Source organism: Apodemus sylvaticus, chromosome 16 (genome assembly GCF_947179515.1).
Source record: "Apodemus sylvaticus chromosome 16, mApoSyl1.1, whole genome shotgun sequence".
NCBI classification, from domain to species: domain Eukaryota; kingdom Metazoa; phylum Chordata; class Mammalia; order Rodentia; family Muridae; genus Apodemus; species Apodemus sylvaticus.
In genome coordinates, this window is record NC_067487.1 from 65516238 (window position 1) to 65543635 (window position 27398).

At 44.4% G+C, this 27398-nt stretch overlaps 1 protein-coding gene across 1 annotated transcript in view; it reads left to right on the forward strand.

Moving 5' to 3' along the window:
- Iqgap2 (IQ motif containing GTPase activating protein 2) overlaps nt 1–27398 on the forward strand; it is a 276532-nt gene that overhangs the window by 220124 nt on the left and 29010 nt on the right. The window contains exons 18-28 of the mRNA XM_052159382.1: nt 3638–3721; nt 5544–5615; nt 6227–6296; nt 8445–8653; nt 12512–12661; nt 15208–15371; nt 18043–18267; nt 20443–20583; nt 21065–21149; nt 21799–22031; nt 24109–24241. Coding sequence (XP_052015342.1) covers nt 3638–3721; nt 5544–5615; nt 6227–6296; nt 8445–8653; nt 12512–12661; nt 15208–15371; nt 18043–18267; nt 20443–20583; nt 21065–21149; nt 21799–22031; nt 24109–24241 — 1566 coding nt within the window. The remainder of the gene's footprint in view (nt 1–3637; nt 3722–5543; nt 5616–6226; nt 6297–8444; nt 8654–12511; nt 12662–15207; nt 15372–18042; nt 18268–20442; nt 20584–21064; nt 21150–21798; nt 22032–24108; nt 24242–27398) is intronic.

The window sequence follows — 27398 nt, forward strand, 5'->3', positions numbered from 1 at the left end:
GGACCCATTATCAAGCAAGGCAGCTGGTTCAGCACACCCAGGTTTCTGGAGATTAACAGTGAAGATATATAAAGAAGAGGAGTAGTCACCAGTATTTCAACATCACACAGTTAAATATTATTTATGGCCCCAGAAAACAGAATAAGGTAGCTACTGTAACTTTTCCTGCAAGTGCCCTGTTGCAGGAAAAAAAAATGGTTTTACTATACAAAGCTGTTCCTAACTGGCTTTATATTAAACATTTGTGTCCTTTTACATCATAACAGCATTATTCCACTGCTAGGCCCATACTTGTTTGTTGGAAGAACTTGCAGTTTATGACAATGAGTATGGAAAGAGCCAGGCATATGGGGCTGAAAATTTCAAAACTAAGAGAGAAAAATGTAGAATTTTGACAAATTAAATACAAGGCATATATAGTGTAAGAGTCCATGGTTTGCCAAAGAATGATACTCCCGGTTCAAATAGTTTGTAAAGGCAAAGAGTATTTTATTCTACAGAAGTCCAGCATGCTGGGGTCTCCCAATTACCAAGATAGAGACACAACCAAGTAAGTTCTTAGGCCTGATTTAACAAGCATTTGAGGATTCTGGGGTAGGTGACCTTTATCTTACTCCATCTCTAGGGACATTCCATTACCAGGGCTTAGGGGCTGGAAACTTTTGCTGAAGAGGTCTGGAAACTGTTGCTGAGGAAGTAGCTGAGGAGGTCTGGAAACTGCTGCTGACCCATTGTCCTTGCCTCAGGCCAGGTGGCAGGGCAGCCTCTGAGGGCGGGGCTTGCTTGGACATGCCCATAGAGATTTAGGCCTCTTCTCTTGAACTACCAATTTGAAGCCTGTCATGGAGTCAGCCTGGCCTTCTCAGTAGTATTTTCTAACAGATTCTGAGGAGGTCTACATAATGTATAGTGATTACAGGATGAAGTGTGACACCAAAATCTTGCAAATAGTGAGTGTTGAATCATGAATACAATGAGCAGATAATGGCTCCAGGTTGGGTGGGTACTCTGTTAGTATTACAGACCAGCTCCTCTCTGTGAATCTAAGTTAGCAATGATGAATGCTGTTTCTGAACTTCAGTGGATAGGAGAAAAGCAGAGACAGACCTCAGGCTGATGCCAGGTTTGTTTTTGCTCTGAGTATAGATTAAAGATACAATTGTATTAAAGTCTTGGTTTTTTTGTTTTTTTTTTTTTTTTTTGGTTTTTTTTTTTTTGGTTTTTTATATTTTGTTATTTGTTTTAAATTTGGTTTGTTTTGCTTTTGGTGTGTGTGTGTGTGTGTGTGTGTTCTTGTTTTTTCTGGTTTTTTTGTTTTGTTTTGTTTTTTGTTTTGGGTTTTTTTTTTTCCTTTAACTTTATTTGTCTGGGCCTTTCGCCAGGTTATACTATGTACCATGTGCTTGCTTGTGCCCCTGCAGGCTAGAAAAGAGGGCATCAGATCCTCTGTAACTGGAAGTATAAATGGTTGTTGAGCCACCAAGTGGGTGCTGGGAACCAAATCTGAGTCCTCTGGAAAAGCAGCAGTGCTCTTACCTCCTGAATCAACTCTCCAGCCTGGATGTTTTTAAGTTTTTTTAGGGGGGGGGGAGTCTTTTTGAGCTTGGCATCTTTATCATGATGCCTTTTAATCGATCCCAAAATATAGTACTATCATTTTAATTCCTTTATTTCTTTTGTAGTTTACCCATGTGTATTTAAGACTTGGCTAATGTGAATTACATTTTTAATAGGCTTTTGGTTTTTGACATATAGAAAAATGTCAACCTTGAAACCAGTCATTTGATTCCCTTGTGCAATAACTACTTTTGTGGTCATTGTTGTTTTGATTTGGTTTCATTTGGTTTGGTTTGGTTTTCAAGACAAGGTTTCTTTGTGTAGCCCTGGCTGTCCTGGACCACACTCTATAGACCAGGCTGGCCTCAAGCTCTAGTGCTAGGATTAAAAGTGTGTGCTACCACCACCTGAAATAAATAACCACTTTTTATACTTCTCATAAACAAAACAAAACAAAACAAAAATCTCTTGAATTTGGGCAAAGTGGCACATGCCTGTAATCCCAGGGCTTGGGATACTGAGGTAAGAGCATTGTGAATTCAGGGCTAGCCTGAGTCACATGGTGTTATCTTGTCCTTAAACAAATAAAAGATCATGAACTCTGTTAAAAATAAATTCATATAATATTAATACTATTGAAAATGTGCCTTTAAGATAGCTCTGTGGGTGAAGATGCTTACTGCCCGGACCCATCTGGTAGAAGGAGAAAACTGACTCCTGCAAGTTGTATGTACATACACACATACACACACACACACATATGTAACTATATAAATGTACAAATAGTGATATAAAAACTATAACATTTTAGGGATTTTAAAATTACTTGGGTTTAACTTCCATTTCTAGGGAAATAGAATACATATTTTCCCTGTGCCTTATGTATAAGATTCTTTACTGCAAAAGAAAAAAATGGTGATGGCCATTAGTCTCTCTGTAGGGAGACAGCTAGGTTATAGTCAGTCTATACTTTCTAAGGCAGCTGAGTTACCAGAGGTTTTGTCTATACAGAAGCAGAATAGTATGTGCCTTACATTCAACTTGTCAGAATTCTGCATCTTTCTCCTGAAGCTTTGAAGTTTTAATTCCAGTAGATCTGCTTTGTCTGGTTCTGTGTTAGCATAGCTAGTTCATGTATGTGTTAACAAGAGACTCTGATGTAGCTTAGAGGAGAAAGTAAACCCTGGGATATTGTTGGGTGTCTTCTTATCAAAAGGAAGAAAATGATATACACATGATTTGTATGTTGATGCATAAGGATGTAATATGGATAGATATGTTGTACATATTTGGAAATGCGCCTGGTAAAAAAATTAATAGCTCATCCTGGAGAGAAACTAGTAGAAATAATGACAGATAGATACATAGAGAAGTCTCATTTTATGTGGGAACATATGAAATGATAAATGGTCAATTATAGACACATAATGTAATCTCTTTAGAGATTATAGAATAATATAAATATAGTAATACCTAGAGATTTGTAGTCACACTAAATGAAGTGCCTGCCTAGAGTTGCCCACTATCGGTCACTTGGTACAGTAAAGATAATCGTATATTAATCACTGCTTTCAAGCATTTTATATTGTGATCAAGCAATACTATTAGCTGGGCAGTGGTGGCACATGCCTTTAATCCCAGCATTCGGGAGGCAGAAGCAGGTAAATTTCTGAGTTTGAGGCCAGCCTGGTCTACAGAGTGAGTTCCAGGACAGCCAGGCTACACAGAGAAACCCTGTCTCAAAAAAAAAACAAAAAATCAAACAAACAATACTATTAATAGAATCCAGTTAATACTGTAGGAAGGATTCCTTCTTTTGTTTGCTTTTGTCATGCAGGGTCTTGGTAAAATTAACCTGTCAAGTAGGAAACTGGGTGCTAACCTGGTGACTGGTTTCCCTTTCTCTGCCTTTTCCAACTCTGGCCCTGTTTTGTGCATAAGTCAGTGTCCTCTGCCCCAGTTCAGAGTCCACAGTGGACATGGTGTCCCAACTCAGTGCTTCCCGAGATGTGTTCTGTGCCTGCAGCTTCCAAAGCTTACCTGTCAGTCATTGGTCACTCTTAACCCACTCTTCCCTCAGGCATTCTGGAAGGGGTTCAAACAACGCCAGGAGTATCTGCACAGACAGCAAGTGTTTGCTGGTAACGTCGATTCTGTTGTGAAGGTAAATATTGCTTTCAGCCATATGAGGACTTGGGCTACACACTCCCTCTTACTTTGTCCCGGATCTAGAAGACAAAGCTGTTAACCAGAGATGTGTGAGCCTTGCAAGTCAGTCCTGAGGTTGGAGCATCTTCAAACGAGTTGATGTGCCGCTGGGATGGGCTCACATCCTTTATGTGGTTATAAGAATCAAGTGTGAAAGTGTGTTTGTACCCAACTCTTTGTTTGGAAAATCCAAATTGATTTTTGAGGCTAGGATCCTCTCTCTCTGCTCTACCCAGTCTGGTCTCATGTTCCTCTGGTGCAGTTGCTAATCATACTTAGAGTGTTCAAACATACCAGCAGAAAAGCTTAGGTGTTAGGCAGAAGCAAAGTCTGTGACCTAGTGAATGAATAGGTCTGAAGAGCAGGAAGAAAAGGTTCTGTGGAGGCCATGATTAGCTAAAAGCAAAAGGGTTGAAAAAAACATATACATATATATATGAACTTGTAGACAATTCGGAAATCTAGACGATTTCCAGGCCAGAAATCCAGATCCAATTTCTTTCTGGCCACATAAAGGCCAGAAAGAAATTGAAATGGGTAAGTTGAAAGGAATTTGAAAGTGTGGGGCAGAGAATGACAGGGCTTGACCCTCTGAGTCTTCTTACTCCTTCAAGGCACAGAATCCTGTATCTACTGTGGAATATGCCTGTGCCCTCAGAAAACGGTCAGGAACACTCCCGCCGAGACTGCCTGAGCCTGAGCGCTTTTCTGTGGCAGCCTAAAGGAGGGAGCTAGGGAGCTGGGGGGCTGGGAGGCTGGGAGGCTGGGGGGCTGGGGGGCTAGAGTGCTGGGGAGCTGGGAGGCTGGGGGTTTGGGAGGCTGGGAGGCTGGGGGGCTGAGGGGCTAGAGGGCTGGGGAGCTGGGAGGCTAGGGAGCTGGGAGGCTAGGGAGCTGGGGGGCTGGAGGAATGTGGGGCTGGAGAGCTGGGGAGCTTGGGAGCTGGTGGCCTGGGGGACTGGGAGGCTGGGGAGCTGGGGGGCTGGGAGGCTGGGGATCTGGGAGGCTGGGAAGCTTGGAGGCTTGGGAGCTGGAAGGCTGGGAGGCTGGGAGGCTGGGGATCTGGGGGGCTGTGGGGCTATGGGGCTGGAGGGCTGGGGAGTTGAGAGACTGGGGAGCTGGGGGGCTGGGGAGCTGGCTCCGACAGTGCAGGCACTTGCTGCCAAGTGTGACTATTTGAGTTTGATCCCCCAGAACTCACTAGGTTGAAGAAGAGAGCAGATTCCCTCAGGCTGTCCTCCAACCTGTCCATACAGATGCCCCGAGGCATACATGTGTGTACACTCATGCAATACACACATGAATGAATGCAGTTTTAAAAAACTAAAGCATACTGGTTGCATTTAAGGAATGATGAAAGAAACCCTGGATTTAGTTTAGTTTGATTTACTGACTCCCTAGACCTCAGAAAATGGTCTTGCCTTTGTGACTTTTACTTATTAGGTTGAAAACTAAACTATTTAGCCCAGGTCAGGCCTTTCCTATTAAGACAGTGCCGTCAATGATCACATATAATTGGTTTTGAAGACCTTGAAAGAAAACAACCAAATAAGTGAGAAGTGAAGGGGAGGCTTTGATATCTATTTATTGCATGGTAGACTGTTAGTCCTTGGTTTTCCTTTGACACAGGTAGCCCAGGCTGGCCTTGGCCTCCTGGGTGCTGGATTCACAGGCACACAGGGCTACTAGTGTTGAGCAGCTAATAGACTTAGGAAGGGAATGTGTGCTACCTGAGGATTGTGTGCTGGCCGTCATGGTTCCTCTGCCCTACCATATTTCAGATTCAGTCCTGGTTCCGAATGGTGACAGCGAGGAAGAATTACCTTTCGAGACTGCAGTATTTTGAAGATCACGTAAGACACATGCACATGGCTTCTTATTTGAGCTAAGAATGAGCTAAATCAATAGTTATTGAATGCTAGTATTGAATAATTTGACTAAACAATGCCAGTGATGACCGGGGAACAAACAGACTTCAGAACTCGGGGAGCTTACCTGTTAACTCAGAAGCCGCACTGAGTCAGGGAGAGAGAGGACATAGAGGGAAAGCCTGGGCTAGTAACACCAAAGAGAAGATTCAAGTCACTTATTATCTAACATAGGATGTAAGGGTTCTGGCTGCTAGCCGATATTTAAATCAAAACCCATAGAAAAATGTCAGAATCTTCAAAGAAGGAAACTGTCATCATAGACTGGATTCTTTAGGCTCTGGGTGTTCTTTCCCTTGTCTGTTTAGACAGTCAATCCTTCTACAGTCTTGCCTGAATTTGTAACTAACCTATTTTATATTTTACTCTTTAAAAAATATATGGGGGAATAAATGTTAACTGTGCTGTGTCTAAATATCAGTGATTTTTAACAGCATCTGTTCTTAAATAGTTTAAATTCCTAGATGTCTTAAATTCTAAAATAGTGGAGAAAATGGGACTCTGAGAGATCATGACTCCTGTTGATGTTTTTGCAGAAAAGTGAAATCGTGAAAATACAATCCCTGTTACGGGCAAGCAAAGCCAGAGATGACTACAAAGCACTAGGTAAGCGGGCACCTTGGGGAAGAGTGGGCATCCTTCCTACCCAGTGTGGAGGGAAAGAGTGGGCATCCTTCCTACCCAGTGTGGAGGGAAGAGTGGGCATCCTTCCTACCCAGTGTGGAGGGAAAGAGTGGGCATCCTTCCTACCCAGTGTGGAGGGAATAGTGGGCATCCTTCCTACCCAGTGTGGAGGGAAGAGTGGGCATCCTTCCTACCCAGTGTGGAGGGAAAGAGTGGGCATCCTTCCTACCCAGTGTGGAGGGAATAGTGGGCATCCTTCCTACCCAGTGTAGAGGGAAAGAGTGGGCATCCTTCCTACCCAGTGTGGAAGGAAGAGTGGGCATCCTTCCTACCCAGTGTGGAGGGAATAGTGGGCATCCTTCCTACCCAGTGTGGAGGGAAAGAGTGGGCATCCTTCCTACCCAGTGTGGAGGGAAAGAGTGGGCATCCTTCCTACCCAGTGTGGAGGGAAGAGTGGGCATCCTTCCTACCCAGTGTGGAAGGAAGAGTGGGCATCCTTCCTACCCAGTGTGGAGGGAATAGTGGGCATCCTTCCTACCCAGTGTGGAGGGAAGAGTGGGCATCCTTCCTACCCAGTGTGGAGGGAAGAGTGGGCATCCTTCCTACCCAGTGTGGAGGGAAGAGTGGGCATCCTTCCTACCCAGTGTGGAGGGAAGAGTGGGCATCCTTCCTACCCAGTGTGGATGCTGCTTTCCAGCCAATGGACTGCAGAGGCGGGCCCAAAAATTAAGAACAAACGCAGTGTCCGGCAGATTTATTCATTTCAGGCTCTAGGTTCTGAACAGGGGCTGACAGGACAGGAGTGAAGGGATAGGCAGTGGTTAATCATTTCCTCATCAAGAAGAATGGAATTGGCATAAATCCCATTTTATATTAAACTTGAGCTATGGAGAAGCAAAAGAAGACGGACAAGAAGATAGGGCTACATTTCAGATGATCAGTTTGTTTCTGGTCTTGAGCCTCTCATTTGAAGGATTAAATATGCTTATGTAAGAAATTTCGAAAATCCTAATCAAAAGCCACCAAACAAGCTGGCGGTGGGATTATGCACACCTGTAATCTCAATTCAGGAAATAAAAGCAAGAAGATCAGGAGTTGAAGGCTATCCTCAACTGGAGGCTCAAGATAAACAAACAAAATAACAGCAAACGAAACCCAGACTCATCTCCCAATGACGGTAACCACAGACCAGACCCAGCGTCATCTCTCTCACACAGATCCTTAAAAGTAGGTCGGCGAGAATGACTTCTGTGGTCCATGCTGGGTTCCTGGTGGTTCAGTAGGTGTTGACCAAACTGACCAAATCAAGCTGTAACTGGAAGGAAGACTTCCAGGGCCCTTGAAGAGGAAGGACTGTCCCACAGGTTACAGGAGCTAGACAGTACTCTTCTAACAATTACTGCTTCTAACTGGTCACCCCAGGGTTGGTTTTTACAGTTCACTCAAAGCTGATCTTCATGACGCATATGAAAGTATCACAGAGTCAGAGAATGAAAGCAGAAGCTCCCAGAAGTTCTACACCAATGTCCCCTCAAGTCTGAGGCTGGCTCCTGGGTTTTCAGCAGCTCCCGTTGATCTGTGCTTCAAAGGACAATGACCAAATTTCAATTTCTAAGATCTTTGTCCTTCTGTCAAGTAGAACCTTCACCCAATCGTCCTTGGGCTGATTCCTGCTGGGCCCTTAGAGGCCCCTCTTTGTCTTTTCTTGCTGTCTTTTGCCCAATTCTGCTTGCTTCTCAGAGAACCTTTCTGCTGAGAGAAACCGCTTCCTGCTCCGGGCAGCCAGAATTTTAATCTCTTATCTGGTTCAGCCACCAGGTCTTAGAGCCAAGGTCTGGTTAACTTTCTTTCCTCATCAATAAAGGCGTAGACAGTACTGTCTGCTCAGCATCTGAGTCTGGTGACAGTGGGGGAGAGGGCTGACCAATGACTATTAGATACTAATTATCAGTTGTGTGCATTTGTTTATGTGCCTTTGCCTCTTTGGCTCTCCCTGATGGAGAATGATCCACATCACAGACTGCATACTTCGGTTGGCCTAGTTTTGTAGTAATATGTTAATCACAGAGCCAGCTGCTTTCCCATTCATGATAATCTTCATTAAAAATATGCCTGGTCTTCTCCCCACAGTTGGCTCCGAAAACCCACCGTTAACCGTAATCCGAAAGTTTGTGTATCTGTTGGACCAGAGTGATTTGGATTTCCAGGAAGAGCTGGAGGTGGCCAGGCTACGAGAAGAAGTAGTGACCAAGATCAGGGCCAATCAGCAGCTGGAGAAGGACCTGAACCTGATGGACATCAAGATTGGACTGCTGGTGAAGAACAGGATCACGCTGGAGGTCAGTGGGCGGTGAACCCCACCGCTCCCAGGAGAGAGATGTGTGTGTGTGTGTGTGTGTGTGTGTGTGTGTGTGTGTGTGTGTGCGCGCACGCGCTCTGGAGGATTGGTCCCGGAAAGCACTTATTGTTCAAGGTTTATCATTTTTTGTTATAAGTTACTCATTTTCATGCCACTTGCCTATGACGTATTTGTAAATTTTTTTAACCACACTGACAAGATTGGCATCATTCAGGGTGGTATAGGTTCTGAAATGAAACTCTCATATGATAAAACCTATGTCCATACATGCCTTTATAATAAAGCCAAAGCCCTTGTGTATTTCCCCGTTCTAATACATGTTCTAATGTGAAAATGCATCATCCTGATGACAGTAGGAAGCACAGTGAGGCTGCCAGGGACTCGGGTCTTTTCCCAGAACCACCACCGACTGAGGTAAGAGAGATGCAGATGATCCTGAGACAGTGAAGGCAGTATAGTCAGGCCTAGATTCCAAGTCCCTGCAAAGTGCAAGACAAGTGTAGTCTGCTCCCATCATAAACTGCAATTGCAATCCTAGAAAATTGAATGCATGTTGACATTTTTGTGTATAGAAAAATATATTGTGCATATGTGCAGAGTACTTAGATTCAAGGCTCAAGTACTGACAAACACACCTATATGAATGAGCAGAAAGCCATTCAAAAATTCTACCCTGCAAGATCATTCAACCATCCTACAAAAGGCAGAGCCTCTGTCATCCCTAACCCCCACGCACCAGAAACCACAAAGGTCTTCCAATGAACATTGAAAGTTTACACACTTAGCAAACGCTCCCAAAATACCCCTGCGGGTTCCATAATGCCCCCAAGGATTATGCTGTATTATTACCAGTGGCCCTCAAACAATCTCTGAGACTTGCCAGAACAACAGAAAGAGAGTCATTGTTACCCAGGAACAAATTCCTAGCGTAGGCTTGCTCTCCACAGCCCTGTTCTTTTCCTATAGACTACATCCATTATTACAAAGCTGATAGGCCAAGAAGGGAAGTTGAAATAGGGAAGCTTGGTGGGACCTTGGATAGTCAGAGCTAGAGAGCCAGTTTCCAGTGGTCTAGCACATGGTGGTAGATGGTAACCACAGGACACCCCTGGGAAGCAGATATGTGAATATCCTACCCTCAGACTCTAGACTGATAATGATGACATGGAAAGAGTTGAAAAAGAACGAGAGAGAAAGAAAGAGGGGGGAGGTGAGAAGGAGAAGAAGGAAAGGAAAAAGAGAAAAGGAAAGAAAAGGAAAGGAAAAGGAAATGAAGAGATGAGAAGAGAAGAAAGAAAAGAAAAGAAGGCAGTTTGTAACATTAGGAATCCAATATGGTGTTTCATTTGTTGGTTGGTTTTAGTTTTTCAAAGCAGGGTTTCTCTGTGTAGAACATGTCTGGCCTGGAACTCAGAGATCTGCCTGCTTCTGCCTCCCAGTGCTGGGATTAAAGATGTGTACCACCACTGCCCGGCTTCATTCTGTTTTCTAAATATTCAAAGATAAAACTACAACCTGTTACATCTCTAGAAAAAAAGAAAGAAAACCACTTGATCTTATTTCCATTTTTCATTTGCATGAGAACTTTGGGAATGTAATGGATCCTGAAGGGTCTTTCAGAATGCTTTTATAGCTTCTATAAACAAGAAATGCCTTTCATCTCAAAATAAAGGCATAAAGGCTTAGTTTCAAATCAGCAGATACTTTAAACAATATGTATCTGTGGAAATATAATCATGTAACAGATACCCACATCTCTATAGATGCTTAAGGTTTGGTTTTGTTTTATTAAGAGTATTCATTAATAATTGATAGCTATGTGAAATAAACTTAATTTTTTGAGCCAGGAACACTTGTACATAGGTAATTCCAGCCCCTGGGAAGGCTAAGGCAGAAGAATTGCCTTACCACAGGGGATTAGGCACGGGGCACAGATGAAACTCTGTCCCTCCCTGCAAAACTTTCACTCTTCTGTGCATATTTTCAAACACTAAATATTGACCCAACATTTATTAAAAGCTAAACTGGCGATTATTAAATATAGAGCCTTATCACCGGTAGTTCCGTATTTAATTTGATGACAAGGTTAGAACAGCAGAGGTTTGCATATAATGTGACTGTAAAATGAGGAACAACTTTTAACACCAGATAACTGAGGGTCAGTGAATTAGTTACTTTTCTTTCTGCTTTGGAAAAATGTTGACAGTTTAGTTCTGGGGACCGGTTCCTCTTGGCTCGCAGTTTGAGGGCATAGTCCAGTGTGGCAGTGACAGGGCTGAGGCAGCAGGAGGACGAGCAGCTGCTCCCCCCCCTCCACAGCCCGGAAGCAGAGGGAGGGAGCGCAGGTGCTGACCCACTGTCCCCACTTGCTGTTTTATTTTCTTTGTGGACTCATCCTCTGGGCTGGTACCACCACAGTGAAGCTGGGTCTTCCCTCCTTGCCTAAGCCCCGCAAACGCCCTCACAGACATGCCAGAGGCGTCCTCCTAGGCTATCCCGAAGATTAACTGTTTCAACCATGAATTTAGCCTGACGTGTACACTAAGTAACCACTAAAACGTGGCATGGAAGACTAAGGGTAGGAAAATGATTTGCAGTAAAGGAAAAGACCGTATCGGAACAGGATGACTTCTTCTGTTATTAAAGGGAACTTTGGGAAGAAATCCAGGAAAAGAAAACAGTGACAGATCATAGTTTTGATCTTGCTCCCTGAACAAGAACAACAAGGCACTAACATTGAGTGTCTCATGCATCTCAGCCACACCCATATCTTAGCATCATGTGCAGGAAGCACCCGCTCTGGCCCTTTGCATTGCATTTCGCTTTCTGGGTCTTTCTAGATTTTAGTAGTAAGAGCTCGTTTGTCTATTCTGCAGGCATTTTCTCTCATCCAGTAAAGTCATGGAACTTTCTAGTTTTGATGATGGCTTCTTTTGTTGTTCCGTTTGTAGCTTGTATTCTGCGTTATAGCGGAGAGACTGTTGTCAGTCCAGAGTCAAAATTGTTGGCTGGTTTTCCTCTCTCGGAGTTGGTCATTTCTGCTCCTGTTTATGTTTCTGTTTTGAGGTCCTTGCGCTGTGAGGTGGGGATCTGACTCCTCCCTCGCGGATGTAGGTATCTAGCTGTTGCACCGTCATGGTTTTAAGAAGAGTGCTCTTTCTCCACTTAGTTTCCTGGTGCCTGCATTAAGTCCTCAGAACAAACAAGCACAGTTTTGTAAAGGTCTGAGGCCAAGTCTGAGCTCACCCACAAGGTGCAGCTCTTCTACTTAATGTCCTCTCTTCCTTCACTTCCAGATGAGGGAAGCTGAAAATGCACGTTGTGGTGTCTCTTAGTTTGGGTTTTATTGCTGTGAAGAGACACCATGACTGTGACAACTTTTATTTAAAAAAAAAATAATTTTAATTGGCCCTGGCTTACAGTTCAGAGGTTCAGTCCATTATCATCATGGCAGGAAGCATGGCGGCAGACAGGCAGACGTGGTGCTGGAGGAGCTGAGAGTTCTACATCTTGATCTACAGGCAACAGAAAAATGTGTTCCACACTGGGCGGGGCTTGAGCATATGAGACCTCATTGCCCGCTCCCACAGTGACACACTTCCTCCAGCAAGGCCACACCTCCTCCAAGAAGGCCACACCTCTTAAAAGCGCCACTCCCTATGGGCCAAGCATTCAAACACTTGAGGTCTATGGGGGCCATTCCTATTAAAACTCACTGAAGGGGGAGGGCAGGAGAGAGAAAGGGAATGGGGAGGGGGTCCGGGAGGAAGAGAGAGCGTGTAGGAAAGTGGTAAAGAATACCAAGGTAAAAATAATGATGTCATAAAATTCTTCACAGGATGTAATCTCACACAGAAAAAAGCTGAATAAGAAAAAAGGTGGTGAAATAGAAATACTGAATAACACTGACAACCAGGGAATTAAAAGCTTGAGTAAGGAGAGACGGAAAACACTGGAGTCTTACCAGCAACTGTTCTACCTTCTACAGGTGAGCACGCGTCTTCCTTCACTGTGGCTCGTGGGTAGACAACATGTCTCACGCCACGAATGCTTGCCCATGCTCCAGCTGGCAGCATAGTTACATGCTCTGTGTGAACAGCATAACAACAGCTCAGTATAACATGTATAATAATAGCTTAGTACGCCTTTACTAAGTACTACTAACTGTCACACTAGGTGCTTTACATAGATTAACTCATTGAATTCTTGGTCTAGCCCTGAGCATCAGGATAAGGAAAGTCCTTGTTCCCATACTGCAGATGACAACCTCAGACCCAACCAGTTAACAGCAGGTAGCACGTAGGCAGCACGCCACCAGGCTTGCTCCCTTCACAGCTGCACTGCACCTCAGTGATCTGCAGAAGCAACGTGAATATCATCATGATGACCTCAGCATACCATTATTAGATTTCATGTCAACCAAAGACAAAAACTAGTCACTAGAAAAGCAAAACTGTACCAAGGCCAGACCTCCTCCTCCCTTGGGAGACAGGAGCAGAGAGGTGGGGCTGTTTTAACGTCATTATTTTCATGGCTTTATTTTGTGAACTGAATGAGTCGTGATTTGAGATTGGCTGCCTGGAGAGAAGTCACTGCACAGCTATAAACATGTGCTAGCTCCACGGAAAATCCAAACAGCAAGACTGGAGGTCTTCAAATGGATCTATGTGCCTCTGATGGCCACTGTGTGGCAGTATAGGAGGAAAAATGTCCCTGCTCAGCTTTGCCTGTGCAGTCCGCTGCTGACCTGGTAACCTTTCCCTCAGGGAAGAGTCCCTCCCGCTCCCCACCTCCACCACGGCCACCTTAAGCCAAGATGCTTTGCTTGTCCGATTTAGAGTAGTGGTCCACCCATGGTTGAGTGTTTAGACCTTAAACACCTGTCAACTTTTTTTCTTGTATCTCTGAAATTACAAGTTTTTGTAGGTTCTTTATGCTTTCAAACTTTGATAGACTTTCTGCTATAAGAGAGGGAAGAGTGAAGTCACCGAGAATTGTATTGTTTTCCCGTTATAATGTGACGGATGTTCACTGAAAAGCCCAGGAAAGTGTTTACAATGACCGCATCAGCCTTCAGCCTACAAAACCTGCCCGCTGACAGGAGGAACTCCTCAGCCGTGTGTGGTCCAGGCCTTTACCTCTCCTTGAGTCCCAGGCCAGTGATGAAATGGTAGGAAAGAAAATGGCCTGGACTCCTGTCATCCTGGGATCACACTTTAGTAAGGGCTCTTCACCACAGCAGTCCAGTCAGGAGAGGTTTCCTTTAGGTTTGTGTCTCTCGCTGAGCTACACAAGAAATACATTTTTAAAAATCACAATACCTACATTTAGTTATCAGTAGAAAAGAGGCTAGCAGTCTGTGAAGAAAACACTGTCCTGGGCTGGAGAGATGAGGTGGTTCAGTGGTCAAGAACATTGGCGATGACCCAGGTTGGGTTCCCAGCATCCACTTGAGTTGGCATCTGTAACTGCAGTTCTGGGGTATCTGACACCCTCTCGTGGCCTCCAGCACCTGCACATACAGGCAAGCAGACACACACATAGACATTTTTTTTAAAAAAAAATGTTTTTAAATTAGAAAGAAAATAGTGTCCTGGGTATTTTGTGCGCAGAACTTCTATCTCAAAACTAAATCAGAGTAGCAATACAAACCAGAACCTGGTTTTTCTTGGAAACCTTCAGACCACACAGCTAGGACATCCTGAGTGACTATTAGTTGTCTCGTATGTTAGCTGAACATTCTCTCTTCACACCAGCAGTGGGAAGAAGAGCAGTCCATCTTTCTGTGTGAATTCCTCCCACTGTACACAGTTTCCTCTTTTAACTTTGGTCTGGTCGGCATAGCTGCCAGAAGGAGGTTCTTAGACCAAGGGCTGGCTCTAGTTTCACTGTCTTCTGTGGAACTCTGTTATCTTTAAATTCCTGTCAATCTCTTGAACTCCTGCTTTTTTTGGGGGGGGGGGCGGGGAGGGCTCATTGTTTTGACTCATGTTCTTTCTGAGATTTCTCTTTTTGGCTCTCCTCACTACACCACACCACCCTATCCCCAGCCATTCCACCTTTACTGCCACCTTATAAATGTCATGGCGAGCTGGCTTCCCGTCTCCATGTGAGAGCGGGGCCTTTTCTTTGTCCTTCTAGACACAAGTGGTGTGTGTTTCCCTGTATTTACCTATCAATCTCTCGAGTCTGTTCCTTTCTCCTCAGTTCAGATTCCATGGGCCCACCTCGTGTTCTGTGTCTCTATAATAAACAATATACTATGTGGTTAGAAGTACAAAATGTATAAAAGATGACTCTAGCAAACACACCATGTAATAAGCAGCACTTACGTCCTATAACTTTCAAATGTAGCTTCCTGCACTGTAGTTAGAATAATATTAGCTGATCTCTCCCAGAGGCTGTGCGTTAGGGACCTCTTTCTCATGGCGCGTTCAGTCGTGGAAATGACTCAGAGAATCAGATACCACACTCTGCTTTCGCATACATCAGCCTCTAGCCCGCAGGACTGACTGCTCCCCTCTTCTCTTGTAGACCAAACCTTCATACCTGGCTAAGCTGATTTTCCAGATGCCACAGAACAAGTCAACGAAATTCATGGACACGGTTATCTTCACACTGTACAATTACGCCTCCAATCAGAGGGAGGAGTACCTGCTGCTTAAGCTTTTCAAAACTGCTCTGGAGGAAGAAATCAAGTAGGTATAAATTCCATGGGAAAGTACCAAGATTGGATAGTGGTAGGCTAGCTCAGGGCTCCTCTTGTTAGCGGTGGGCTAGCTCAGGCTGATGTACATAACTTTAAATGGGATTTACGGTAGAATTACATTCAAACTACAGTTGAAATGTGTCAAGTTTTATGGGATTGCAATGTAATTTTGATTGATAGTTGAATTTCAGGTTTTTTGGAGCTATTAGGTATAGATTTCTCCTACAGGGGAGCCAATGGAATCAGCTTTTATTGTCTGTGTCTCCAAGACGTGAAAACCAGAAGCTTATTGGAAGTCAGTGAGAGGAATTACCTTCTAATTCTGAGTAGCAGCATCTTCAACAAGTACGGCACAGGTTATGATCTCTGCTGAACAGTTAGTCTTTCTTATTAGAATTTAAGCAAATTTTCCTGATGTGGTTTTTTTTTTTGACTCGGTTAATATAAAAATTATATAGGTGCCTAAATAAATAAGTTCTCCAAAATGCATGAGAAGTGTCCCAAGCAAGAGTGGCTCTTTTGCTTTTGTAACCTCCCAGAACTACAAGCCCTGGCAGCCCTTAGGGACCTCTGAAGCATACAAGCTGGGCACCTGCACCTGCAGACAACCACTGGAGAGGCATAGTGCCCAGCAGTGCGGTGCGCTAAGTGCGTGACACATGCCAGGCCAGAGGGATGTGGAGGAAAGGGCAGCTGGATGCAATTTTTTTTTAAGATTGATTGATTGATTGATTATAAGTACACTATAGCTGTCTTCAGACACACCAGAAGACGGCATCAGATCTCATATAGATGCTTGTGAACTACCATGTAATTGCTTGGATTTCAACTCAGGACCTCTGGAAGAGCAGTCAGTGCTCTTAATCACTAAGCCATCTCTCCAGCCCCTGGATTCAATTTTTATGAGAAACCAGCTGTCTGCCCAGATTTTGAGGTATCTCTGTAAGAACTAGAAAGGATAGAAGCAGAACATCCACAGCTGCAGGAAAGAAGGTAGATTTGTGTGGCCACGGTGAAGCAGCAAAGTTAGGCTGGGTCCATGGCACTGGAAACCCTGAGGGAAGGCCAGATATTGGGGCTCTGCTTACCTTTCCTTATTTTAAGATTCACTCGGGGTGTGTGTGTGTGTGTGTGTGGTGTGTGAGGTGTGTTTGTCTAATGTATTTGTGTGTCTGTCTAGGTGCGTATGTCTGATTTATGTGTGGTGTGTGTGTGAATATGGTATGTTATGATATATGGTATGTGTCTAGGTTGTATATGTGTGTCTATGATGTGGTGTGTGTGTGTGTGTCACAGAGGTCAGCAGAGGGTATTAGATCCCCGGAACTAGAGTTACAAGCCATTGTGAAATACCAAACATAGGTCTTGTCCTATGGAAGAGCGAAAAGCACCTTTACCTGCTGAGCCCTGTCTCCAGCCTCTCTCTTTACCAGTATAAAAGATTTTGGACCACATTGATTTTTTTTTTTGAGAAAAAAAAATCTAAGCAAAGTGTATATATACTGAATGAAATAAAGATACACAAGTCAGAAAGATGAGGCCAGTCATAGTTTGTGTGTCTAAAACTCTGAGTTTGAACAAAAGCGAACATTTTGGTAAAAATATAAAAACAAAAATATTAAATTTCAAAGTGGTCCCTAAGAAGGAGGTGTGGATTTAAAATTCAGATCTAAGGACAGATCCCAAAGAGAGGACTTTCTCAAGCTCTGTGTGCCAGTGAATGAGGGGACAGTATACCAGGCTTTGATGGATCAGTACCTGGTTTTGACTGGATCACTGACTTTACCATATCCATCTTACTAGCTCAGGCAACTGGTTAAAAAAAGAAAAGAGGCCTGGGTGGTGCTAGCATGCGCCTTTAATCTAGGCACTCAGGAGACAGAGGCAGGGGATCTCTGTGGGTTTGAGGTCATCATTGGGTTTCAGGACAGCCAGAGTTGTTACAGAGAGAGAGTGGTGGGGAGAGGGGAGAGAAGGAGAGAGAGAGAGAGACAGAGAGAGAGAGAGAGAGAGAGAGAGAGAATATTCAACTATGAAGGAGGAATGGCTAGTCCAATAAAGACCCGAATAGACTGTACAGAGGAGGGAGACTTAGACCAAGGGGATCTTCAGAGCCAGGTAGCTCGGCTGTGGGATGCAGCCAGATGCCACCTGGCAGTGAACTTAAGATGGATCTGAAGATGTCAAGGCAGTTTGTTAACCAAGAAAAACGTCAACATGCGGTGAGCAGAGGGACAGTGTCACCCGAGACGAACAGAGGGACAGTGTCACCCGTGGCGAGCAGAGGAACAGTGTCACCCGTGGTGAGCAGAGGGACAATGTCACTGTGGCGAGCAGAGGAACAGTGTCACCCATGGCGAGCAGAGGGACAGTGTCACCCGTGGTGACCAGAGGGACAGTGTCACCAGCTATCTTAGTTGTGGTCCATTCGTAGCTCATCCCTCCCTATAGGATGAGACCAAAGCTGTGACTTAATTTTCCAGGCCTTTCCGGTAAGAAATGTACATCTTACAAACAGGCAGCTCATGTTGAAACTGTTACCAATTCTGTTTCATATGAAGAAAAATAAAACTCCCCGAAGAGCTCTTAGGTGTGGTCTATCTTGTTTAAAACTCTCTCCAAAGAAGCCAACTATCTTGTCTTGGCTTGGGCTTTTTTAGGTCAAAGGTGGACCAGGTACAAGACATAGTGACAGGCAACCCTACCGTCATCAAGATGGTTGTCAGCTTCAACAGAGGTGCCCGGGGACAGAACACCCTACGCCAGCTCCTGGCGCCAGTGGTGAAAGAGATCATTGAGGACAAGGCCCTGGTCATCAACACCAACCCTGTAGAGGTGTACAAGGCTTGGGTGAACCAACTGGAAACACAGACCGGAGAGGCCAGGTAACAGAGGCCCTGGGGGGCTGCCTTAGCTATGCCTCGTAATCATTAATTCTTAAAGATTATTGGCTTGTTTTATTTTATTTTAATTTTGTGTGTATTTTACCCTTCACTGTATGTATGGGCGTGGTGCCCAGAGAGGTCAGAACAGGACAGCAGATTCCCTGAAATTCGAGTTACGGATGGTTGTATCCTACAATACGGGTGCTAGGAATTGAACTTGGGTCCTCTGCAAGAGCAACTGGTTCTCTGAACCTCTGAGACATCTCTGCAGCCCCTCGTGTTCGTTTGCACATATATACTCTTAAGCCCTGTTAAAGGGGTGGAAGGAGTTACTATCAAAAGTAATGTTTTAATCTGAAATGTAATCTTCCCTTAATATACCTATGCTGTTCAAATCCCTAGGCGTGTGTGTATGTGTGTACACACGTGTCTACTTTCTTTTTTGGAAACAGGGTGTCTCACTGGCCTGGAGTTCACAGTTCAGGGAGGCTGGCTGGTCAGTGAACTCTGGGTATCCTCCTGTCTCTGTTGCTCCAGAGCTGGGATTTACAAGTTTTCGCCAGCATCTCTGGCCTTTCATTCTAGGAGCCCTCCACCCCTGGTCTCTGGCACCCCCGAGCTTGCGCAGTAAGCAAGCCTTGGCTGGCTGAGCGAGAACCCAGCTTCCTCTTCATAATGACATTTTCACATTTCAGAAGCAGCTGTTCCCCATCTCAGCTCCTCTAACCCCATTCTGTGCTGATTCCTTGTGTTTCTAAAAGCTAGACCAAAAACTCTTTGTCAGTTCCTCCTCAGTAGCTGTAAGCAGCCAGGCTGCCGGTTCTTCTGGGGGGAGTTTGTGATCTAAGGGCCCAAGCGTTTGTTTTCATACAAGACGATGCCTTGTGAAGTAATTGAGAAGCACAGAGACTCCTGTGGGTGGCTGTCGTAGCACTGTCTGTCATAGTGAGAAGTCATGGAACTCAAAATACTTACTTTGGGGTTTACTTAGTAAATGTGTTTATACCACATAATGGAGTAAGTACCTGTTGGAGTGGTAGAGTTGTATTTGTTGACACTGACATATGGTCATGTTATAGCTTTCTTTTATACTTCAGACCAATAACCCATTTTAAAAAAGGATTGGTCCGTATATGCATATACCTAAGATTTCAAGGGTCTCAGATGTACGAAGTTATACACTCATATACAGAAGGGCTTGGCAAGGCATTTTCTAAGATATGAAAAAGAATCAGTGCTATTTTCTAACTTGCTTATATGCAGATTTTTGTTTGTTTGTCTGGTTTTGTTTTTCTTTTTGCTACAATGAGAGCATAAGAATTTTAATGCATAAAATATTTAAAGGAAGCTAGGCCTGATGGAACACACCTACAATTCTAATACTTCTGAAATAAAGGCACGAAGATCAGACGTTTAAGACTAGCCTCTGTGGTGGTTTGAAGGAAAAAGGTCCCAGTTGACTCACGTATTTAAATACTTGGTCCCCAGTTGGTAGAACTTTTGGGGAAGGATTAGGAGGTAATGGCCTTGATGGAGGTGAGAAACTGGAAATTGGTTTTGAGGCTTCAAAAGTCCATGCCATTCCCAGTTAGCTATCTCTGATTTCTGATTTGCATATCAGCTCTCAGCTGCTGTTCCAGTGCCATGGCTTCCTGCAGCAATGTTCCCTGCTGTGACTCTCACCCTTAGGAGCCTTGAACCCCAAATTAAGTGTTTTCTTTCGCAAGTTGTCTTGGTCATGTTGTGTCACAGTAACAGAAAATTAACTGGCATTCTCACTTACAGAGTAACGTAAAGGCCAGCCTGGACTGTGTGAGATCCTCAGAAACTTTAAAAAAGAAAATAGGGGTTGAGGTTGTAGCTCAGTAGTGAAGCGTTTACCTAGCATGCACAAGGCTATAGGTTCAACAGGAAAGGGGGAGGGGAGGGAGGAAGAAAGTGTTAGTTGAGTCTGTATAACCTGGTCCACTCTTTATCACTCTGTTAGAGCTAGAAGGGATGCTTCGAGTCCTTCTCAAGTCATCAGTAATGGAAGGTGCATTGTGTGTGTCTTAGCAAAATCGTGTCGCTGGGGTCATGGCCACCTTTAGTTCATCCCACAGAGCTCGACTGCAGAGCCAGCTTGTGGGACGCTGGCATTCGTACGTGTACCTCAGTGCCCGTGTTGTATTTCAGCAAGCTGCCTTATGACGTGACCACAGAGCAAGCCCTCACATACCCGGAGGTGAAGAATAAACTGGAGGCATCTATCGAAAACCTGAGGAAAGTCACCGACAAAGTCCTGGCCTCCATCATTTCTTCCCTCGATCTGTTGCCGTGAGTTGATTCATAGTGACTTAGTCTTTGCTGAAGTTCTTGGAATATTACCTATGCCCTTGGAGTAAAGACAGGAATTTTCCCTTGTGTCGAGTTTGCTATTTAACATTATGATCTAGAGCCAGGCATGGTGATCATGATTATGAAACCAGACTGGGCTATATAGCAAGACTCTATCTTAAAATTAAACACACACACACACACACACACAAAACGGAAGTACAAGGTGGCCTGTGCAATGATTTTAATTCATAGCACCCTCTGATGAAGGCGCACGACCTTGGCTGGGGCCACACACAGCGCTCAGGTGTTAGCAGCAGCAGAAGCCCTGTGACTCCGGCAGCGGAAACCCCGTGACTCCATCGCATCTCACTTTATGTTGAATTTTTAGGCTGAGCTTTGGTTGACTGGAACAAGTTGCTGTGTTTTGCTCACTTAGCCTTTTTCCATTATTTTCTTTTGTCATCTGCTCCACGTATAGTTATGGATTGAGGTATATAGCCAAAGTCCTGAAGAACTCGATCCGTGAGAAATTCCCCGATGCCACAGAAGAAGAGCTGTTGAAGGTAGACTCTCAAGGGCGACCTCACCTCAGCTTCTCTGGGGGGTTCTGAGCCAGAATGGCCAAGGGACGGTTGTGTAGCATTCTTCCTCCTGTGTGACTGCAGCTGTAGATTGTCTGTGTGTAGTGACTGTGGAGGTTGTTGTCCACTGAGGCTAATCTAGAAACTTTAGACACCATTGCAAGTTTCTGTAGTAGAGTGTTTGAGGGTCATAAGCCTATTTTTTCACTGTAAAGAACTGTGTGACATATAATGTTAGCATGTGGTGGTGTTCACCTCCTTCATCTAATACTTAGTAAAGGAGTGGTGTAGGGGTGGTGAGAGGGCTCAGTGGGTAAAGGTATTTGCCACCAAGTCTGTCATCCTAAGTTTGATCCCCAAGACCCGCATGGTAGAAAAAGAGAATCAACTTTCACAAGCTGTCCTTTGAATTCTAAATGTGTACCATGATATGTATGTATGCATACACGTAGACAGACGGACAGATAGATAGATATCATTCTTAAAAATTTAAAAGCTAAAAAAGATTCGTGCCTGAAAATGACCCACGCTTACAGAAAATGGAAATTTAAAAAAAAAAATGAATGTATACTTAGATAAAAAGCAACCAGAGCTCATTTGTCTCTTAAAGATGCCCCTTTCCCTTGTACAGATTGTTGGAAACCTCCTATACTACCGATATATGAATCCAGCCATTGTGGCTCCCGATGGCTTCGATATCATTGACATGACAGCCGGAGGGCAGATCAATTCCAACCAAAGGAGAAACTTGGGATCTGTGGCGAAGGTTCTGCAACATGCGGCCTCCAACAAGCTGTTTGAGGGAGAGAATGAACATTTGTCATCAATGAACAACTATCTATCAGAGACCTATCGGCAGTTCAGGTGAGAAGGGCCATTCTTTTAAAGAACATGGGGAGGTCAGACAAGAATCTCATTCTGTACTTAGAACTGAGCCGACTGAGGAAGGCAGGAACCCGACCCCTGCCCCCCAGGTTGCGTGCCCTCCAGCTGCTGCCAGGAGAACAGACAAGATGTTCCCAGGCAGGCCCCTTGTTCCCACCCCACCCCCTCACTACACTGAGTCCTTCCTGCTTTAGGATCTGTGCTTCTGATCAAACACTCTCCCTCAAGTGGGATGCACTCGTAGTATTTAGAATAAGACACTCAAAATAACCGATTCTGTTTTGTTGAACTTAAGATAGCTTTATTTTTTTTCCCCAAATTGTTTTTCAACTGGGAAGAATTTGCTTTCTCTGCAACAATGGTAGGAAATGATGTGATTCCTTTGGGAAGGCTGGGGGAACCCCAGCCTTTATATTTATAGGTGATCCTGTGTGAATACGCCTGCCCTCTCCTGAAGCCCATCTCCGTTACGCACATAAGATTTAATTCTACTGCCTCTGTTTCTCTGTTCAAATCCTGTCACTAATGATGCCATGGGGACAGAGAAGGAAAGCGGCTGCAAAAGGCCACTCGTGCATCTGGAAGCTCTGAACAGACACTTCCATCTTGCCTTGTGTCTGCTATCTTGTCTGCAGCAGATTATAGAATTTACGTGACATCAGTGTGACCTCTGCCCTCCATGCTTGGACAGGGACTTCCCAGTCCTCTGGGTTCACAGCTTTTCTACTGATTCCCATCTCAGTGCAGAGTCTGTGCCCATTTATGAGGAGGTTGTCCAAAATCCCCTCCCCAGTGAGAAGTTTCCACATCTTCAGAGCCAATTTTAGTTCTCTTCACCAAGGAGAAACAATGTGTTCTCACCCTTCCTTCCCTTTCCTTCTTGTGTTGGTTTGAGACAAGGCCTCCCTATGTAGCCCTGGCTAGCCTTGCACTCACTCTGTATATCAGGCTGGTCTCAAACTCATAAAGATCTGCCTGCCTCTGTCTCCCAAGTGCTAGGGATAAAGGTACTCGTTAGCACTCCTGGCTCCTTTTTGCTTGTTGTCCCCGGCAGTCCCCTGTTTCCTAAGATTATCCTCCTAAATGCAACCTTTTTCTCTTTCACTCATATTTAATCTGGTATTTATTCTCTTTGTTCCTCAACACCCCATGAACAATTAAAGCAAAACCTAGGAGGAAGACCTACTGTTACTGAGGAGTATGATAACCTCCAAAACATGGCTGCCCCACCAAACCCAGGGCTAGGATGGGAGAAATCAGTTCTAGTACAGGAGTCTCAGGTATCCTAGAAAACATCATAGAAAATTTCAGGCGTAAGAAACATTTGAAACTGTATAGAATAGAATACACACATGTACATATTACACATATATATTATACAAACACAAATGTATTACACTCACACATACTACATATATACATATCACACACACGAATAGTCATTTGCATGTGTATGTATATTAAGCATGTGTGGGTGCATTGTGTGGGTCATGTGCATGTGTATGCACATGCATTTGGATGAAAGAGGTTGACACTGGGTGTCCTCCTATGTCACCTTCTACTTTAAGACATGGCCTCTCACTGAACCCAGAGCACAGAAGTTTAGCTAGGCTGTCTGGTTCTGCCTCCCTCCCCATCAGTATGGGTTCAAGCACATGCCACCACACCTGTGTGTGGTGTCTGAGATACACACTCTGGTGTTCATGTTTCAGCCATTGGTCCAGCTCCCCAACCCCAAAGAATTCTTCATCTTAACACTTTCATTGGAATTCCAGAGGTCATTTTAAAAATTATAACATTGTTAAGAAATCACATCCATGATTTGATCATACTGGGCCACAGGACCAAGGCCCACATTTATCTCTTCCTGTCTAAGGATCAGTTTGAGGTCCAGAAATATGGTCAAGCACCAGCGAGCCACCCTGGAAGCTACTATAACAAGTGCCCCAAGCTTAGGGGGAGGGAGTGCTTTAGCCAGCATTTCAAAACTTATTTTAGTAAAGTTACTCACAAATTTGACTCTATCTTAACACCCTCTTTTCCCCCCTATTTCTAGGAAATATTTTCAAGAAGCATGTGACGTCCCTGAACCAGAAGAAAAGTTTAATATGGATAAGTACACAGACTTGGTGACCGTCAGCAAACCAGTTATTTATATCTCAATAGAAGAAATCATCAATACACATCTAGTAAGTAGGGCCAAAGTAAGCTTCTCCCATAATTATTCCCTGGCTCTCAGATCTTAGTAAAACCATTCCCAAGCAAGACAGTAAACCTTTGCAATAAAACATGGGACAGGAACAATTTAAACCCAGGAGAAGCACAGGCCCAGGATTCCCTCACCCACCAGAGCTGTGCTGTCTAGACCAGCCTGCTTCCCCTCTCGGGAGTGCTTTATACTTTTGCAGTCATTTTCTGGTGAAGATAGACTGTTCTCCCTCTTCTGATGCCAGGATATACATCACTTAATCTTAGCCAAAAGGTCAGGAAGTGAAGAGCTGCTCAGAGAGGGGGTGGGGTGGAAACGGCTATGCTGGCAGATAAGGAACCCCCTCCTCCTCCCCCCATCAGGAGATGGGCTGCCATTGTTTTAAAACCAGGTTTCTTAGAATTTCATTCTGTGCTGTGTCACAGTGGAGTTCTCATGCAGGCATCCCAATCAGCCATCTGCACTCCGCAGTGACGAGTCCAGGAAGGAACTGGGACGTCTCAGATGGCTTTTCCATCCTTTATGATAAAGAGAAACTAGGCACCAGAGGTTGTATTCCTAATTGGAGCTTAATTTGCTTTCAAATGCAATTGGAATTAAGTTTGGCTTGTGGGATTTTTTTTTTTTGTCTTGTTTTGTTTTTCAAGGCAAGACTGTCACTTGCTAGCTAGCTCTAAAGGGATTCAAATTCAAAATCCTCCTGTTTCCGGCCTCCTTCATGCACACTGGCATGCACCTCCACAGTGTAGCACATCATCACCTAATTCAGCCAGAATGGGGAAGAGGAGCTTAAGACAATGCTCCGTAGCTCAGGCTAGACCCAGAAGTTACTTTGTAGCTCAGGCTAGCCTCAGATTCACCATGATCTTCCATATCTTAGCCTCCCAAGTGGTAGGATTATAGATAGGAGCCACCAAGCTCAGCTGGGAATTGAGTTTTGAAAAGGTTAAGTTTTTCATGAACAATTTTAAACTTTGCTAAACAGGGTCCTGAGATGGCTCAAAAACATACCCCCAGGCTACCCAGATGCAAACCTGCATCCTAATGATCCCAGGGATTCATGTCCACACCAGCATTCTAGAAATCTAGATATTTCAGTGAAGAAGAAATCCGGCTTTGTGTTGTACTCAGCACTAGAGGTTACATCATAAGCACCTAACCTTCAAAAGTCAGACCCAGTACTTCAAACCATCTAGACTTGGGGCTCACTGGCTGCTGGGAAGGCGAGACACATTGTGAAGCACTTTCCCAGCTTGAATGGAGAAAAGAAGGACTGAGTTTTGACTTTTGTCTTGCATGGCTAAAACAGGGGACTTGTCTCATGTTTGCCGCAAGCGCTCAGTATGTACCAGTTAAATGAGTGGATTTGAGTTACTCAACCTTCTGTCCAGCAATGAACTGCTTCCAAAGAGAACTTTGTAATGAATAAGTAAACATACACATTTCATATTTGACCCTATGGTGGGACATTATTTATCCTAAATAATTATGATCATTTTGGTTGCACACTTGCAGGAAGGAATGTCGACATGCAGAAGTAGTGGGACATTCCCTTTGAGAGTGAGATTCTTTCTCACGGGTGGCAGAGAAACAATGTTACTGAGTTCATTTAGACTAATGGGTTTTAAAGAGAAAGAGTCTGTTCCTATGCTAATGAGAATTGAAAACAGAACAAGTCCTGGGGACTGGGCTGGTGACTGACTTGAAGTGCCTTTGTGCTGGATTGGGAGCAGATGTAACAGGACAGTGCGTCACAGCCCAGTCTGTCTGTTGTCTGAGTGAGGAGGCGTCTGTGGCAGACACAGCTCATCAGCTGTGTGACCTGCCAAGCTCATGGCTGTGTGCTCGCCCCTGGCCCTCTGCGAAACACAGAACTTCAACATCTGCTCTTTAAGACAGATTTTTTTTTTCAGGAAATGATTTACATTCTAATTAACAGGATAAAGGGTAGACACTGGCTACCTGTAATAAATCCTCCATTTCAAAGATAGCAGCCAAATCGGCTGGCCTGTCTCCAAAGAGAACTAGAACATAAATTCATCATCCTGTGGATTTTCTTCTCTAACTCCTCCACCAAAAAAAGGGGAGGGCACAGTTCAAGATTCTGCCTGTCTTTATACTGTCTCTCTGTCCGTGTCTTGCCTTGAATCTACTCACTTTATAAAAGCAATGCATAACCTTTTACTTTAAATTTAGTTATGCCTATCATGAGAAACCGGCCTGCCTTGCCATAAACAGACTCTTTAGAAGAAATTTACTGTGCTGTGGTTAGGCACCCAGCCCCACTGGTTGCTCTCCCAACACTCTCTGAGCTCCAGCACTTTATCCATGGGATGTGGCCGTACATGTATGTAACCTCGGTGCGCAGGGAAATGAGGCAGGAGGATCAGAAGTAGGTTAGACTGCATACTGACTTCAAGACCAACCTGCACCACATGAGACCCTTCCTTTAAGAAAATTAGTATGGGAGGAGGTATAGGATGTGGAACCGTCGGAGGGTGGACTGGGGAGGGGGGAATAAAATATGGAGTGAAAAAAATAAATTACTTACTAAAAAAGAAAAGAAGTACAATGAACACAGACGCCTTGAAGCTCTGCATCTGAGGCTACTCTTCAGTTAAAAATCCAGTCAGCTAGCTCCTGGTGTGGTGCTTAATCCCAGTGTGAGGAAGGCTGGGGTAAGAGAATTACCATGGGCATGAGGCTGGTTTGCATAGCATGTCCCAGGCTACCGCACACTATAAAAATATTATTTATAGAGGAGGATGAGGAGGAGAGAAAGAAGAGAGTGAGACAGAGAAAAGAAAGAAGCCAGTGCCCACCCGATTAACAAGTGTCAGGGAACTGTTAAGAAAATTCATCATAGCCGGGCGGTGGTGGCGCACGCCTGTAATCCTAGCACTCAGGAGGCAGAAACTGGTGGATTGCTGTGAGTTCTGGGCCAGTCAAAACTACTTAGAGAAATACTGTCTCAAAAATAAATAAGGAAGCCGGGCATGGTGGCGCATGCCTGTAATCCCAGCACTTGGGAGGCAGAGGCAGGTGGATTTCTGAGTTCGAGGCCATCCTGGTCTACAGAGTGAGTTCCAGGACAGCCAGGGCTACACAGAGAAACCCTGTCTCGAAAAACCAAAAAA